Source organism: Enhydra lutris, unplaced genomic scaffold, assembly GCF_002288905.1.
Source record: "Enhydra lutris kenyoni isolate GAN:26980312 unplaced genomic scaffold, ASM228890v2 scaffoldscaffold35, whole genome shotgun sequence".
Lineage (NCBI taxonomy): Eukaryota > Metazoa > Chordata > Mammalia > Carnivora > Mustelidae > Enhydra > Enhydra lutris.
The window spans coordinates 17,063,056-17,078,411 of NW_019154119.1; the positions used below are offsets into that span (position 1 = coordinate 17,063,056).

General features: G+C 38.4%; 1 protein-coding gene across 1 annotated transcript in view; it reads left to right on the forward strand.

The window, feature by feature from the left end:
• Positions 1-12,946, forward strand: part of LOC111154043 (kinase D interacting substrate 220) — a 109,420-nt gene extending 96,474 nt beyond the window's left edge. The window contains exons 29-32 of the mRNA XM_022513397.1: positions 3,910-4,041; positions 5,976-6,074; positions 7,088-7,324; positions 9,954-12,946. Of these exons, the coding sequence (XP_022369105.1) occupies positions 3,910-4,041; positions 5,976-6,074; positions 7,088-7,324; positions 9,954-11,216 (1,731 nt within the window). The 3' untranslated portion in view covers positions 11,217-12,946. The remainder of the gene's footprint in view (positions 1-3,909; positions 4,042-5,975; positions 6,075-7,087; positions 7,325-9,953) is intronic.
• Positions 12,947-15,356: the final 2,410 nt, after the last annotated feature.

Consider the following 15,356-nt stretch of genomic DNA (forward strand, 5'->3'; position numbering starts at 1 on the left):
CTACTCAAAGAAGCATATTATCACATATTTTAATTTATTGATAATTTACTCTTTATCTTGGTATAGCCCTACTTAAATCTAGTCAAGAGTCAGATGATAGCTTTGATGGAATTACAGGGATCTTATGTTCCTGTTTGTCTATCTTATAAAACTTTAAGTCATTCGGGGAATATATATTTTCTACATAATCCCCAACAATAAGTTGTGGGTTTTTTTTTTTTTTGAGAAGTTATGTTTTCAAATAATTGATAAAGTACAAGTGTTTTAAAGTTATATGGAGCTTTCCCTTTCGAAGGACGAGAGAAGTATCAGTCAGCAGGTCTCTCTTGCTGAGTTCCCAGATTCCCTGTGGAAATAAGATACTCTAAAAGTTTACATTTCTCCTAAGCTGGCAGAGTTAATTTATTCTACGCCTATTATACTTTTCCTTTTCAGCGCTGTCAGAAATAGAGTTTTTTGGGGATTAAAAAAAAAAAAACTTTAAAATAATTTTAGACTTAGAAAAGGTACGAAAATAGTACTCTCTTGATGTTAACATCTTTCATAACTAGTATACTGTTCAAGAGCAGAAATTAAAGTGGTACGATTGTGTTGACTAACTATAGATTTTACTTGAATTTCACCCATTTTTTCCACTAATGTAATTTTTCTGATCCAAGATCCAATCCAGTTGTGTTTGGTGCTAATTACTTCTTAGAGTTCTCTGGTCTGTGACAATCCCTTGGTCCTTCCTTGTCTTTTGTGACCTTAATTACCACTCTTGAAGAATACTGGTCAGATGTTTTGCAGACTGTTCCTCTACTTGGGTTTGTCTTTGGAGGTTATAGTACCTCTCATAAGAGACCCACAGGAATGATGTGATGCCCTTCTCCGCACGTCCTTATTAGTGCTGGGCCGCTTCTTACCGCTGGTAATGCTGGTAATGCTGACCTTAATCACTTGGTTAAGGTGGCGTCTGCCAGATTTCAACACTGTGAAGTTTTACTTTCTCCTTTGTAATGAATAAATATCTTGGGAGAGATACTTTGACACTCTGCAAATAACTTGTTTCTGCTTATACTTTTACGCATTAATTTCAGTACACGTTGAGGTATCTTATGTACAACCGCTATGACTGTGGTGGTTTCTTCATGGTAATTTTCTGTTTCCTTCCACATTTATGAATCCAACTCTATAAGGAAAAGCTGTCTTTCATTCTTCATTTATTCAATTATCTGTTTTCACTTATTCAGATATTTCTTTACATCATTATGGACTCGTTCTATATAGGATAAGTTATAATCCAGTATGATAATTATTTTGGTGATCAAACTGTTCATTTGTTGTTTTTGAATGAAGAATATCTTAAGTAGAAATGTATCCAGAGAGAAGAGACAGGTTGAGGAATAAGAATATTTGGAAGGCAGTATTAAAGATCATTTAAAAGATAAATATTATTCAGCAATACAAAGGATGAAGTGCTTGTACATGCTATCACATGGCTGAACCTTGACATTATCCTACATGAAGGAAGCCAGACATAAAATGTCACATGTTGTATGGCTCCATTTATAGAAAATGTCCAGAACAGGCAAGTCTGGAGACAGAAGGATTCCCTAGTTGACAGGGGCTGGGAGTGGATGTTGGAGGGATGGAGAATGACTGCTAATGGAGACAGGCATTTCGTTTTAGGGATGTGAAAATGTCATAAAATGAATTGGGGTGATGGTTTTATAACTCTGCAAATATAGTAAAAACTATTGAATCATACACTTTAAAAGAGAGAATTGTAGGGTATGTGAATTATAACTCAATAAAGCTGTTTAAAGGAAAGGAAGATAAAACAAGTTTGGTTATTAAAAATTCTTACAAAGGATTTTAAATTTCCATTGTAGATACTGAGGAATTATACCTTGAATATTGGCTATATCATTTAGTCAGAAAATCGAACTATGATTAGGGATATGAAAACTAAATTATGGAAATACTAATGTTTTGCTCTTAGTATTTTTGAAGCAGTGTAGCTTGGACCATATAATATATGGCATATTTAAAATTTATATTTCATTAAAAACAAACTATGACTAAAGATGTTTGGTACAGGATATTCCAAGTCATTAATTTCTATACTTTTCTGGGTCCGTCTCATACTTGTGAACTTGCTGAGATTCCCTGTCATAAAATTGATGCTACAGTCCCTGTTCAATATGGTCCGTTCCCTAGCTGCATCTATATGTAATACTGATGTACATTCTGTATGTACTATTTGTGTATATATTTATTTATCAGTTCTTAAGACAGCATCATTTATGCTTTCACATTACAAATAAAGTTTAACAACTGGCTTCTAGCCATTTTTTTTTTTAAGATTTTATTTATTTATTTGACAAGGACATCACAAGTAGGCAGAGAGGCAGGCAGAGAGAGAAAGAGAGAGAGAGAAGCAGAGCTCCTGATGCGGGACTCCATCCCAGGACCCTGAGATCATCACCTGAGCCGAAGGCAGCGGCTTAACCCACTGAGCCACCCAGGTGCCCCGAGGCCATTTTGGGTGTGTTATGGTGTACTTTTGTCCTGTTAATGGTAAAAGGTAGAAAATACAAATGTACACATCCTTGAGGATAGGATAAGTTTTACTTATTTTAAGATCAGATTGAACGGTGAACAGGGCAGATCATTTGGAACGTTGTCATTACCTGCTACGCTGGTTGGCTTGTCTTCTGTCCATTGTGGCTCTAGTTTCTTTACACTTTTCAAGAATAGACTGTTAGAACAAGGAAAGTAGGAAGTTGTTAAGAACTGCTAAGTTAGGCTTCTGGCCCAAATCTTCTACTAACCAACTATTTATTCTGTGACTTTGAACCCAAAATTTAACCTCTTTAGACCTCAGTGTCCACATCCGTGAATGAGGTGGTCCATATGTAATGGACCACGGGGCAAATACTTCTGTAGTATGTCACCACATTCAGAAAACATTTTTCTTCTAAGTAAATACTAGATTATTTATTGTTGTGATTTTTCTTTTAAATGAGACCAAATTTTAATGGATTGTATTTACTTTTACATGTGTTAAGAAGTAATATTGTTTTATATTTATATGTTTATTGTATAGATTCTTTTTTTTTTAAAGATTTTATTTATTTATTTGACAGAGATCACCCAGGTGCCCCTATTGTATATATTCTTAAAGGGAAGTTTTAAATTCCTTGGATATAAAATATGATCAGGATCTGAAAACTTTAGCTGTCATTGATTATTCAGGTAGTACTTAGAGACATTTAAAGTTGTTTACTATAGGGGCGCCTGGGTGGCTCAGTGGGTTAAAGCCTCTGCCTTCGGGTCAGGTCGTGATCCCAGGGTCCTGGGATCGAGCCCCACATCGGGCTCTCTGCTCAGCAGAGAGTCTGCTTCCTCCTCTCTCTGCCTGCCTCTCTGCCTACTTGTAATCTCTGTCTGTCAAATAAATAAAATCTTTAAAAAAAAAACTGTTTACTATAGGCACTTAAAAATTATTTCATAGATTTTATTTTTGCATTTTGTATTTTTGTAATATAGGCATCAGTAATTTTCCCTCTTTGTTCCTTTTTTTTTAAACCCCTCCTTAAGGGCTGTACCCTATTCTTCTGTAGTCAGGCTGTGAACATTTGATAAGTTAGCCTGTGCTTGATTCATGGAATGTTTTGTCTTCTTAGAAAAATGGTTGTGATCAGGCTGTATTTGCTATAATACAAGCTACTCCTTAAAGTAAAACAGTAGCTAAATCTATCCCTTAATGGCATTTCCCATACTACACACATTTGCTGTTTTTAGCTTTAGTCTGAAAGTGTGTTATTAATCAGAGTACTTCACTGTGCAACTCCGCGAGTGTTTCTCTCTCATGTGCTTCGTGCATCTGGCACTAAATGCTGTACTCTTCCGTGGCTCATCTAGGGGTCAGGCCCAGCCTCAGGAGCAGCGGTATCACTGAATTCAATGAATGTGGATGCAGTATGCGAGAAACTGAAACAAATAGAAGGTCTGGACCAGAGTATGCTGCCTCAGTATTGCGCAACCATCAAAAAGGTGATGTACACATTTACCTGCCAACTCAAAGTGGGCCTGAGCGTGTGCGGGGTGGGCTCCATGGACAATGAATGCTGCAGTTTTAGCTTCTGAAAGTTGGATTCTCTGTTGGAATAGGAACGCTCCAAATGGAAACATGATTCTTACTATTTTGTACCCTAAAATTGCCCTATTATTCCTGAGTTTATAAATGGATAAAAGAAAATAAAGTAGCTGTATCACAATGTTATTTTTTTTAACAGAGATATTTATTTTAAAAGAACTTTTATATGCCTTGAAACCACAAAGTTGAAAAAACAATGTTATTTTTTAAATGACCTAATGTAAGTCAAAATGCCATGGTGGGAAGAACAGAGCTCGGCGGAGCTTCGCAGTTAGAGACACGGCAACTCATGTCTCCGGAGCACAGCACAGAACCCTTCAAGGCTTTTTATGGTGTATTTGTTTATTGCATTATTTATTTGTGACTCAATAATTATCAGAATAAGCCACACTTGCTTCATTTTCCCCAGACTGTTACTTTCATGTCTTAATAGGACTTACGAGTATGTTCCATCTGATGAAACTCACTGGTCTGCTTTGTAAGACGAACACATTGGAGGAAGTTTCTTTCTTCCTAGGTCCTGTTCTTGCCCTTCTAGTAGCTACCGCAAAGTTGGACAGTGTTGCCCGGGATTCGGGAAGGCTTCCCATATTGTACAAGGCTGTGTCCCTGTTATAGTAGATACTTCTACTATGTATGCTTTTTATGCTTTTCCTAGCAGAGAACTACAGTGAACATTAATAACAAGCCTCTAATGTTCGCATACTTTAAAGAATGGCATCCGATAAGTTTTGAAAAGAATTATGAGCATGTATAGATACCATTTTACTAATCTCAACCTACGTTTAGGAAACAAAAGAACGTTTATGTCAGTTTCCTTACAGATGTGGTTAGTGCTTAGCCCTGTTTGCGAAAGCATCAAGCACTGCCTTTCCAAGGTGCAAACCTGACTCCTCCAGGCAGTTGGGGTAGTGTCAGGAAAGGGTGAGGCCTCCAGTTTGAATCCTGGGCAATTTTGTTTCCATTATGACAGCGTCTTCTTCCCACTCAGTTCTGCCTGCGCCCTGGCTTTGGAGGCCCATCTTAGCACCTGGTCTCTTAAGTGCGGCGAACTGCCTTGCGTTTCTGCAGCAGGACCTCTGTCACAGGCCTGCTGTGTACACTCATGTCTTCAGAATTATCCCGGAGACTGAACATTGCATCAGTTTTAAGCACAAGTATTCTATCATTTTACCACAGTTAACAAAGCCAGGTTTTGTATTGTGTAAAATCAGCAAGCCACCTATTATTAATAAATAAAATTCCATCTCTTCTCCTTTGGCAGAAATTAGAATTAGACCCAATAGTGACACAGTAATTTTTGGTGAATTTAATAAATTGGGGACTGAGTGGGTGGACATTCTTTATGGCCGAAGTTATCTAATGGAATTGATAAAGAGGCTTGTCGGAGTTTACTTCATTTAGAACTTTGTCTGTGACTGACAGACTTATAAGGACAGATGTCTTTGTCCCCTCCCAGGAGCTTCGTTCCTGTTCATATTTTACGAGACTAGAGGAGAAAAACTAATGGTTTTGTTTATTGCTCATGACAGAGTATAGGTAGTTTTGGAAATAGTTGGGAGGGCTAGCTCTGGGGTTGTTCCTGAAGAGTGACTTGTTTTACTTGCGTGACTAAGACACTTGGAAAAATACAGAGTAGCTGAAGAGTAGCTGATGTTCAAAGTAAGTTGGCTTATTATTTTAATACATAGGATAGTAACCTTGTTTAGGTCAGTATTTTCTAGTCTGTAATGACTTTCTTAGTACTAAATGTAAATGTACTTTTTAATCACTAATAATTGAGATATCTCCTGTTATGTTTGTCTTTATACTTGCCTTTATTTTTATTCAGGCAAACATAAATGGCCGTGTGTTAGCTCAGTGTAACATCGATGAACTGAAGAAAGAGATGAGTATGAACTTTGGGGACTGGCACCTTTTTAGAAGCACAGTAAGATATTTTATGTTTATAGAATTATTTATAATATTGTATGAGGCAAATGCTATCATTACTGGTCCAAACTGCTATTTTTCTGTATTTTTAAAAAACCTGTAACAAGTGCATTTTATACTTAAGTACAGCCCTTGTATATTATGTTATGCACAATGTACACAGCAGCACGTGGCAACCTTTTCTTTGGGTATTTCACCTGGAACCTTGGTAAAGAGGTGACCTGCCAATTCTCCATGCTTTCATTGATGAAGGCTTTCTCTTTGAACTGCCTCTAGTAGCCTCCCCAGGCCTCTAGGCCTCGACTTTGGTGTCTGTCCTTGTCAGGCCTGCATCACCCAGTTTTAACAAAGATCATGTTAAGTCAGTTTAGAAACAACCCCCCGCCCTCACTGTCTGATCATCCTTGGTCCCTGATCAAACTCTTCATTCCCCACCACCCCGGAGTTGATATCTGATCACCCTGGCCTGCCTTCAGCGAGAATCCTGTCAAGTTGGTTCAGCCAGAATTCCCCCTTAACCTTGATGTTTCCTCCTAGCAATTTTCTACCCAGAGACTCCCACCCCAAAGCTTGCTATAAATGCCCTCTCGTCCATGCTGCTTTCTGGATTGAGGCCCGTTCTATCCTGACGTCTCTTTCCCCCCACTGCAGTAGTTTCTGATCAGAATCTGCTTTTACCACATTAGCTACTCTCCAGCTTTGGTTCTCTTTGACACACTACAGTTGCATCCTGTTTCGTTCTCCAATTAAATTTTAAACTAAAGTAATAATAACGTAATGGTCAAATTAGAGTGTGCTATGTATATGATGGTTTTACCATTACTTCTTTTAGTATAATTGAAATGAAAGATAAGCAGATACATTTCAGATTCATTAGAAACTCAGAAGTCTGCTTTCTCATTTTCATTATAATAACTTTATAATGTTTTATTTTTAAAAATGATTTCTAAAACTTCTAAAATGTGATTTGTCAGTGTGGATATTAACGTTATTTTTTTTCTTCTGTTAAAGGTACTAGAAATGAGAAATGCGGAAAACCAAGTGGTCCCTGAAGACCCACGTTTACTTAGTGAAAACAACAGTGGCCCAGTTCCTCACGGCGAATCCGCTCGTCGCTCTTCACACAATGAATTGCCGCATACGGAGCTTTCCAGTCAAACTCCCTACACACTGAACTTCAGCTTCGAAGAACTAAATACACTTGGCCTAGATGAAGGTGCCCCACGTCACAGTAATCTAAGTTGGCAGGTATTTATTAAATGTCGTTTTTCATATTACCGAAGAGAAGTAGGGCAATTTTAATTCGCTGAGAATATGTTGGTGCGTTTATGTAGTCATTCGGAAAATACTTAATGAGTACTTCAGGGAACAAGACAGAGGGTTCCAAACCTATTCTTAAGGAACTGTATTTTTCTGAAGAGGACAGTGAGTAAAACAAAACAAAACAAAAGATAATTTTGGAAATGGGCAAGAACTGTCAAAGCAGTAAACTAGGGTAATGGCATGGAGAGGAAATGGGAACTGGACTGGTTTGGTTAGGCTGGTGAGAGTTCAGGCTTCACTTGCTGTTTTCTTGTTAAATTCATTCATCAGTGGCTAAGATACATCTGTACTGGAAAATTGCCACATACGTTATCCCTTTGAGCAGTGTAATCTGTAATCTGAGCAGTACCAATACCCCGTGTTCGTGGATATTCATTTTCTTTCTGTTGACTGATACCAGGTGTGGGTGAGTTTCTTCTTTGGATGTTCTTAGCAGACAAGAGCCAGAGGAGGATCAGGAATAAAGAGGAAAGTGAGAGACACATGAGAAAGAATAAGGAGGGAATAAGAAAAATAAACTAGGGGAAAATGGAGTAGGATGCAGAAAAGAGAGGAGATAAGCCAGGGAGGAAACGCAGTTAGTAGCTCCAGAGAAGTGGTGCTGACGGGAGCCGTGTTTAGGGAAAGCAGCCCCTGGCAGGTCTACCGTTTTTAAGGCAGTTGGGTTTGGTTTGGTACTAAAAACATTTTTTTGTCATTGTCATTATGTTTTTATATTATCAGGTGCCTTTTTCTTTATGTTGGGAAACTATTTTATAATTGGGTACTGACTGAGAAAAAATTCCCTTCTTTTATAAGAAGATAAGTTCACACTTGACCCTTTTGTCCCTGTGTTTCTGCAGTAGTGCTTCCCTTCTTTTCCCTGGGATTCCTTTTAGCATTCCATAAGAAATCTCTTCTCTGCTTTTCCACACTTGTATCTCCTCCCGTGACCTGGGAACTCCTAGCCTTCCCATTCATGCAACAGCTCTGCAATGGTCTTGTAATCTCAGTCCCCTTGTACTTTTAAAAATGACTGAAGACCCCAGAGGGCTTTTGCTTATGTAAATTTTATTCTGTATATTACATTAGAAATAAAAACTGAGAAACTTTAAAAATACTTACTAGTTTATTTAAAAATAAACCACTTACATGTTAACATAAATAGCATTTTTATGAGAAATGGGAATATCTTCCAAAACAAGACAAACTTTAGTGAAAATGGGATTGCTTTGCAAATCTCTTTGATGCCTGGCTTAATAGAAGGCAATCAGACTCCCCCCTCCCCCCATATCTGCTTCTGCATTAAATCTCTTGTGACCTCACACATCATGGAGCCTCTGGAAGCCCTGCTGGACACACTGGTGGGAACGAGAGTGAGAGGCACTGGCATCGTCCTGTGATTCTCTGATGAGAGATGAGACCTCTGGGGTCTCATGATGAGAATTGTTGAGACCTCTGGGGTACCCGAAGTGGTGTGTACACACTGCATTTGAGAGCGGAGAGGTCGCTCTCTGAAAAGTCCGAACCCACTCGCAGGAGACCTTCTCAAGGAGATGGGCCATTTTCTCCCCGTGGGAGGAAGACTCTGGGCCTTATTTCTGCTTCTTTGCTTCAGCCTTCACTATTATCCCTTTGTAGAATTCCTTTGTTGTTTTTCTTCCATTTCCCTTCTCTTTTTCCTAATCTGTATTCTTTACTCCTCCCTTATTAGCTTTTCTGAGATCTAAAGCAATTCAAATCCTAAAACTTCACATTGGAAATCAAACTTTTAAGAATACTTCATTTCTCTGTTTACTGGGACCTAACTGCTGGCCTCATGGCTTCCATTTCTGTTCATTTGGATCCTGTATTTGTCTTTTCTGTTGCTCCCTATACTTTATTCCTTTACAATTATTATTTTTGGCATTTAGAGTACATTTTCATACTGTTAAAATTTGACAGAAACATGTCCTACAAGTTGAGAAAGGTTCCTTTTTTTAAATTTCAAGGATATTTAGTGAATAATTCTTTTTTTTTATTTAAACTTTTTTAAAATTCCAGTTAGTTAACATACAGTGTAATTTAGTTTCAGGTGCACAATATAGTGATTCAGCACATCCATACAATAACCAGTGCTCATCGGAGAAAGGTTCTTTTTAACATACATTGAAGACTTGAGTATTTTGTTTTTGAGATATACCTTTAGTTTTCTTTGTCTTTTCTAAGAGGAGTTTTTGTATTTTATCAATGAAGGTGACTTTTGCCTTAAATAAAAGCTAAAAGTTTAAAATTATAAAAATAGGTGCTAAGATTATTTGTTAATATAACCTTTAATTATACCTTTAAATATTAATAATAAACTAACATTATTAAAATTTATATAAAGCTTTCTAATAACAGTGAAATTATCCATAAGATCACAGCTTTTTATTAAACTGTGTTATGTAGAATTCTTTTAAAAGAATTTGGTATTTTGAGGACTTTAAAAATTCCGAGTGTACATATATATTTCCTAAGTTGATATTTATTATGCCTTTTTTTTTTTTTTTTTGCTTATTTGAAATCTTAAATTTATTTTTTTCTGTCTTCACAGTCACAAACTCGCAGAACCCCAAGTCTTTCGAGTCTCAATTCCCAGGATTCCAGTATTGAAATTTCAAAGCTTACTGATAAGGTGCAGGCCGAGTATAGAGATGCCTATAGAGAATATATTGCTCAGATGTCTCAGTTAGAAGGGGGTGCAGGTTCCACAACAATTAGCGGCAGATCTTCTCCACATAGCACGTACTATATGGGTCAGAGTTCATCAGGGGGCTCCATTCACTCTAATCTAGAACCAGAGAAAGGGAAGGATAGTGAACCAAAGCAAGATGATGGAAGGAAGTCGTTCTTAATGAAGAGGGGAGATGTTATAGATTATTCGTCATCAGGGGTTTCCACTAATGATGCCTCACCCCTGGATCCCATCACGGAAGAAGATGAGAAGTCTGACCAGTCAGGCAGTAAGCTGCTCCCCGGCAAGAAGTCCTCAGAAAGGTCCAGCCTCTTCCAGACAGAGTTGAAGCTTAAGGGAGGTGGGCTGCGCTATCAAAAACTTCCAAGTGATGAGGATGAATCTGGGACAGAAGAGTCAGATAATACTCCACTGCTCAAAGATGATAAAGATAAAAAAGTGGAAGGGAAGGTAGAGAGAGTATCAAAGTCTCCAGAACACAGTGCTGAGCCGATCAGAACCTTCATTAAAGCCAAAGAGTATTTGTCAGATGCCCTCCTTGACAAAAAAGACTCATCTGATTCAGGAGTGAGATCCAGTGAAAGTTCTCCCAATCATTCTCTTCACAATGAAGGGGCTGATGATTCCCAGCTTGAAAAGGCGAATCTCATTGAGCTCGAAGATGATAGCCACAGTGGAAAACGGGGGATACCACATAGCCTGAGCGGCCTGCAAGATCCAATTATAGCTCGGATGTCCATTTGTTCTGAAGACAAGAAAAGCCCTTCCGAATGTAGCTTGATAGCCAGCAGTCCTGAAGAAAACTGGCCAGCGTGTCAGAAAGCCTACAACCTGAACCGAACACCCAGTACCGTGACTCTGAACAACAACAGTGCGCCAGCTAACAGATCCAATCAAAATTTTGATGAAATGGAAGGAACGAGGGAGACTTCCCAAGTCCTTCTGAGGCCTGGCTCCAGTTCCAACCCAACTGCAATTCAGAATGAAAACCTCAAAAGCATGACGCATAAGCGAAGCCAGCGTTCAAGTTACACAAGGCTCTCCAAGGATTCTTCAGAGCTCCATGCAGTGGCCTCTTCTGATAGTACAGGCTTTGGAGAGGAAAGAGAAAGCATTCTTTAAGAGAAATGAGCAAAGCAGAATAGTATTACCCTACCCCTGGGACAAAATTGACCCACATTTATAGTGAATCCATCCATGCATGCCGTCTTTGTACGCTTCATTCACAAATAATGAATGGGAAGGTCTTTGGTAAAAGAAGCATACACTATACACAGAGGAAAGTGTAAGAAGGGGCGATGGATCAGTCAGCCTCCACTGTCTTTGTAATTAGAAGCTTTAAAACTCACTATTGTTATTGGAACTTGCATTGGCACACAACCTCATAAAATTTTTTGAGACAAGATCTAAGTATAAAAATAGGTTAGAAATATCTTATTAGATAGAAAGGGCATGATTTGCCAAAGAAAATGGAAAGCTAGAGACCCCTTTTGGACAACATTCACTCATCAAATATTCAAAGAAAGACATGGTATTAGATGAACCAGAAGCAGATTTTGCTCTTCGAGGGTAAAATATAAGAACTTATATGTTATGGAGTAGCCCAGAGACTACTGTATAAATAGAGGACCAGTGTTGTATATAATAGACACATTGTTTAACAAGGGCTTTAAAAATTGATAAGAAGGTGAATGAACAGTGCTCAAAATAGAGACCCAGTGATGAGACCTTTCCGAGCTGCTAGGGGAGTGGCCCGTGGGGAGGGGCTGAGAACCTGCCTGGGACCTGGATACTGGCCTCCACGTCCCAGACGTGGCTCTCACCCCATCCACTAGCTTGAGAACCCACGCTGGTCTCTTCTGTGACTCTTTTAAGTCATGTACCCAACTTTTCTTAGCCTAGCAGTGAGAGGGAAAAACATGAATTCTTTCTCTGGACAATCAGGGAGACACAGGTAATAATAGGCTCTGATACTCATGGGTCAAGAGAATGAGGAGATAATTACATCAGAAAGGTCAGTGTCACTTGACAAAGACAAGGAAATATTTAATCAAGTAAAATTAAATTATGCCTTCTATACCAGTGTAGAGTATATCTATCTACTTCATCTTTTCCAAAACTAGCATGCTAACCCCAGGGGAGGACCGTAGAAAAGGATATACTTTAAGAAGTTTTAAGATGTCACAAAGCAAGGGTAAAAAGCAGATACAACTGGTGAGACTTTGCATTTATTCTTAGCAGGGTTAAGAGAATGACCACATTTAAGTATCATATGGACTAGAAGTGGACCCTGTCATCATGCATTGAATTTTTTTGTTGTTGTTTTAACATAGCCTATTTATGTAGAATTAATTTTGGCAATATATCCTCAGTCACAGATAAGATCGTAGATGGTGAGATCGTAGAATGTGCAATTACCCAAAGTTAGTGTTACATTTGTGATAGTTTTTACTTAATAGATTTTTATTAATACACTGAATAAATTATTTAGTTGACCAGTCATTGCGCTGAATAGTTGCTGTTTGGGGTTTCATTGTCTTGATGTTTGAGTATAATCTAACATTTCCTTAAAGTGTTTATTTTGCATGACTTTAACAAATGTTTTTAACCAATTTAAGGCAGGATGTTATTGACATTATATATTGAAATGTTAACATTTTAGTATTTATAGTGGTTTAGTTCACAGTATTGTATAATTAGTAATTATTTCAGAGGCAATATTTTGTTCTTTTTCCGGTGAGTAGATGCAGCTTAATATCATTGTCGTACATTCTTTACGCTGTTTGTGAAGTTAATACTAGAGTATTAAGTGTACAAATAGATTTAGAGAACAATAAAAAAATTGCATGTTATTCTGACTCATGAATTTTTATTCACTACAGTGATTCACATTTGAGTACAAATAAAAGAGTAATTTGTGTGTTTGTTTTGTCGTATGTGTGTACAGTTTGTGAAAGATGTTCAGGTTCATGGAGCAGTCGCACAACTGGCAGACGTGTGCTGAGCTGCCCCACTAGTCCTTTGGAGGGAACTTGGCTCCTCGGTCCCCGAGCCTGAACAGTGCTGTGGTGGGGTATTAGTGCCCGACAGCACGACACTCCACCAGGCATTTCTGTAGCTGCAGGAAGTAGCTCGTCCAGATCCTGGGAGGATATCAACTTAATTATTATATGAGCAGTATGGAAAAGTTTTCCTTCTCATACTGTTACAGAAATCGACAAGCCAGATGGCATATTGAGTCATACCGTCATCCCTTTGAATCTGTACGTCTATGTGTGTGTGTGTGTGTGTGTGTGTGTGTATCTATTTATACTGTATAGCTCAGTCTGGTCCTCACATATACGAAACTCTGCTTTAAGCTGGGTGGAACATGATAGAAAAGAAAATCGGTGCTTTAATCTTGCCAGTCCCTTCACTTCTGTGTCGCTTAGAGTTTTACCATATTTTATAAACCGTTCTGCCTTCACCGTAAGCCGTGGGTAGTTCTGTTCACGTAGCAGAACATTAAGCCCAGTCATTCACCTTGGACATGTGGAGTGGTGGGTAGGAGTACAGCCCTCCTGCAGGGGAGACTGGAAATGGAAGGAAGCTATTGACATCTCTCAATTGATACAATTTTCACAGTGCTGAGGGTGTAAGGTCAGCGCCCAAATTCTGGGAAATTTAACCATTTGTAACTGAAATCAACATTTCCAAAATTGATGGGAAAATCTGTTTTTGTGTTATATTTTATTATGTAAGTTTTAGCAGTCAATAATTTTAATTGCCTAACCAAGTAATTTTAGAAATTTATTTGCTAAAATTCTCAACTTGAGAACTCCTTAGATCATTTGCATGCTGTAGTGCTGCAGTAACATACATTTTAATCATGATTTTTTTTCTTACAAATACTAACCATTAGAAAATACTGTTTGAATGAAATTAAATTCTTTATTCTTCTGGCTAAAATACTAAACTTAAAAGGTTTTAAGACTACTTAATTTTTGGTTGCACCAGGAATTCTCAGCCTATTTAGAAGTATCCCCGAGGTCAAAAATCTCTGAATTCCTGGCTCACTCTTGAGTAAATCAACACAACTGCCCAGAAAAGAGGTCACTGTCCCCTTCACTTTGTGGATGAGTGACATTGAGGGAAAAGCAGGTAAAAGGGAAGGTGCGATAAAATTAACTTAGGCAAACACTTGAGACTGAACATCTTGGTTCCCTTATTCCCTACCTGCCCTTCTAGACTTACGCTGACACTTGGCAGAAGGGAAGAAGCAGGCGGGGAAACTTCTTGCTTGGGGTTACTGGTGAGGGCTATCTAGCCTGGGGCGGGCTATTTGAAATGATGGTATTTTTAATTTCCAGGTGGTGGTGCGCCTACCCTTCCCTACCCCATAATTTCAAGCATAGGCCATAATTATGAAAATTAATTGAAAAATAGAAATTTATATATAACAGTGAGCCCACACTGGATGGTCTTTTAATGGTTCAGCACTTCAGAAAGGTTGAGAATCCTTGGTTGAGACTGATTAACTAGAAAGAGAAGTTAAAATCTTACATAATTTTAAACCCTTTCATGTCTAGGAAGAAAATGCGGCCTTTGAAATAGATACATCTTCAGAGGATCCAATTTAAACTAAGGTATGTAAAAAATTAGTTTTCAAAGTCAACTAGTTTTTAAGCCAGTTGTTGGACACAATTTTCACCAATTAGAGAATTTGTATTCTTACCGCTTTAAGAAACAGAGTTAAGTAAGAACATCTAAAACCGTCGCTGGAAATGAACCACTTCACAGCCAAAGCTTTGTAAGTAAAATTACTAGTAAAGCACAGTCTTGGTTTACACCGTCCTGAGTCTGCTGTGCCCTGGTCCCTGGGGTGGCCGAAAGGTTTCACTGACTTGGCCTTACTTGAACTCAGAGCAGAGAACTTCCTAAATGGGACGTGGGTGTCTTGTATGATTAGCTCCACCCTGAATTTCCCATTACAGTGAGGCATTAAGAAAATAAAGGATTTTTAAGAATATAAAAGGGTCCTGGAGAAGAAAGAACAATTGGCTCTTAGTAGTACAACTCTTTAAAAAGCCCACGGAAATGTCGATGACTTGATCTCACTGGAGTGAGGAACAAAGTTGGCAGAAACGTGAGTTACACAGTGCCGTGGGGTAAAGGCGGTGTGACTGTTCCCGAGCACGCGGTATCCTGAATGTGTCCGGGCGGTGTCATCAGCTGTCATCTGGTTACGAGAACGCGCTTAAGTCCCGAACTTTCTGAGGCTGA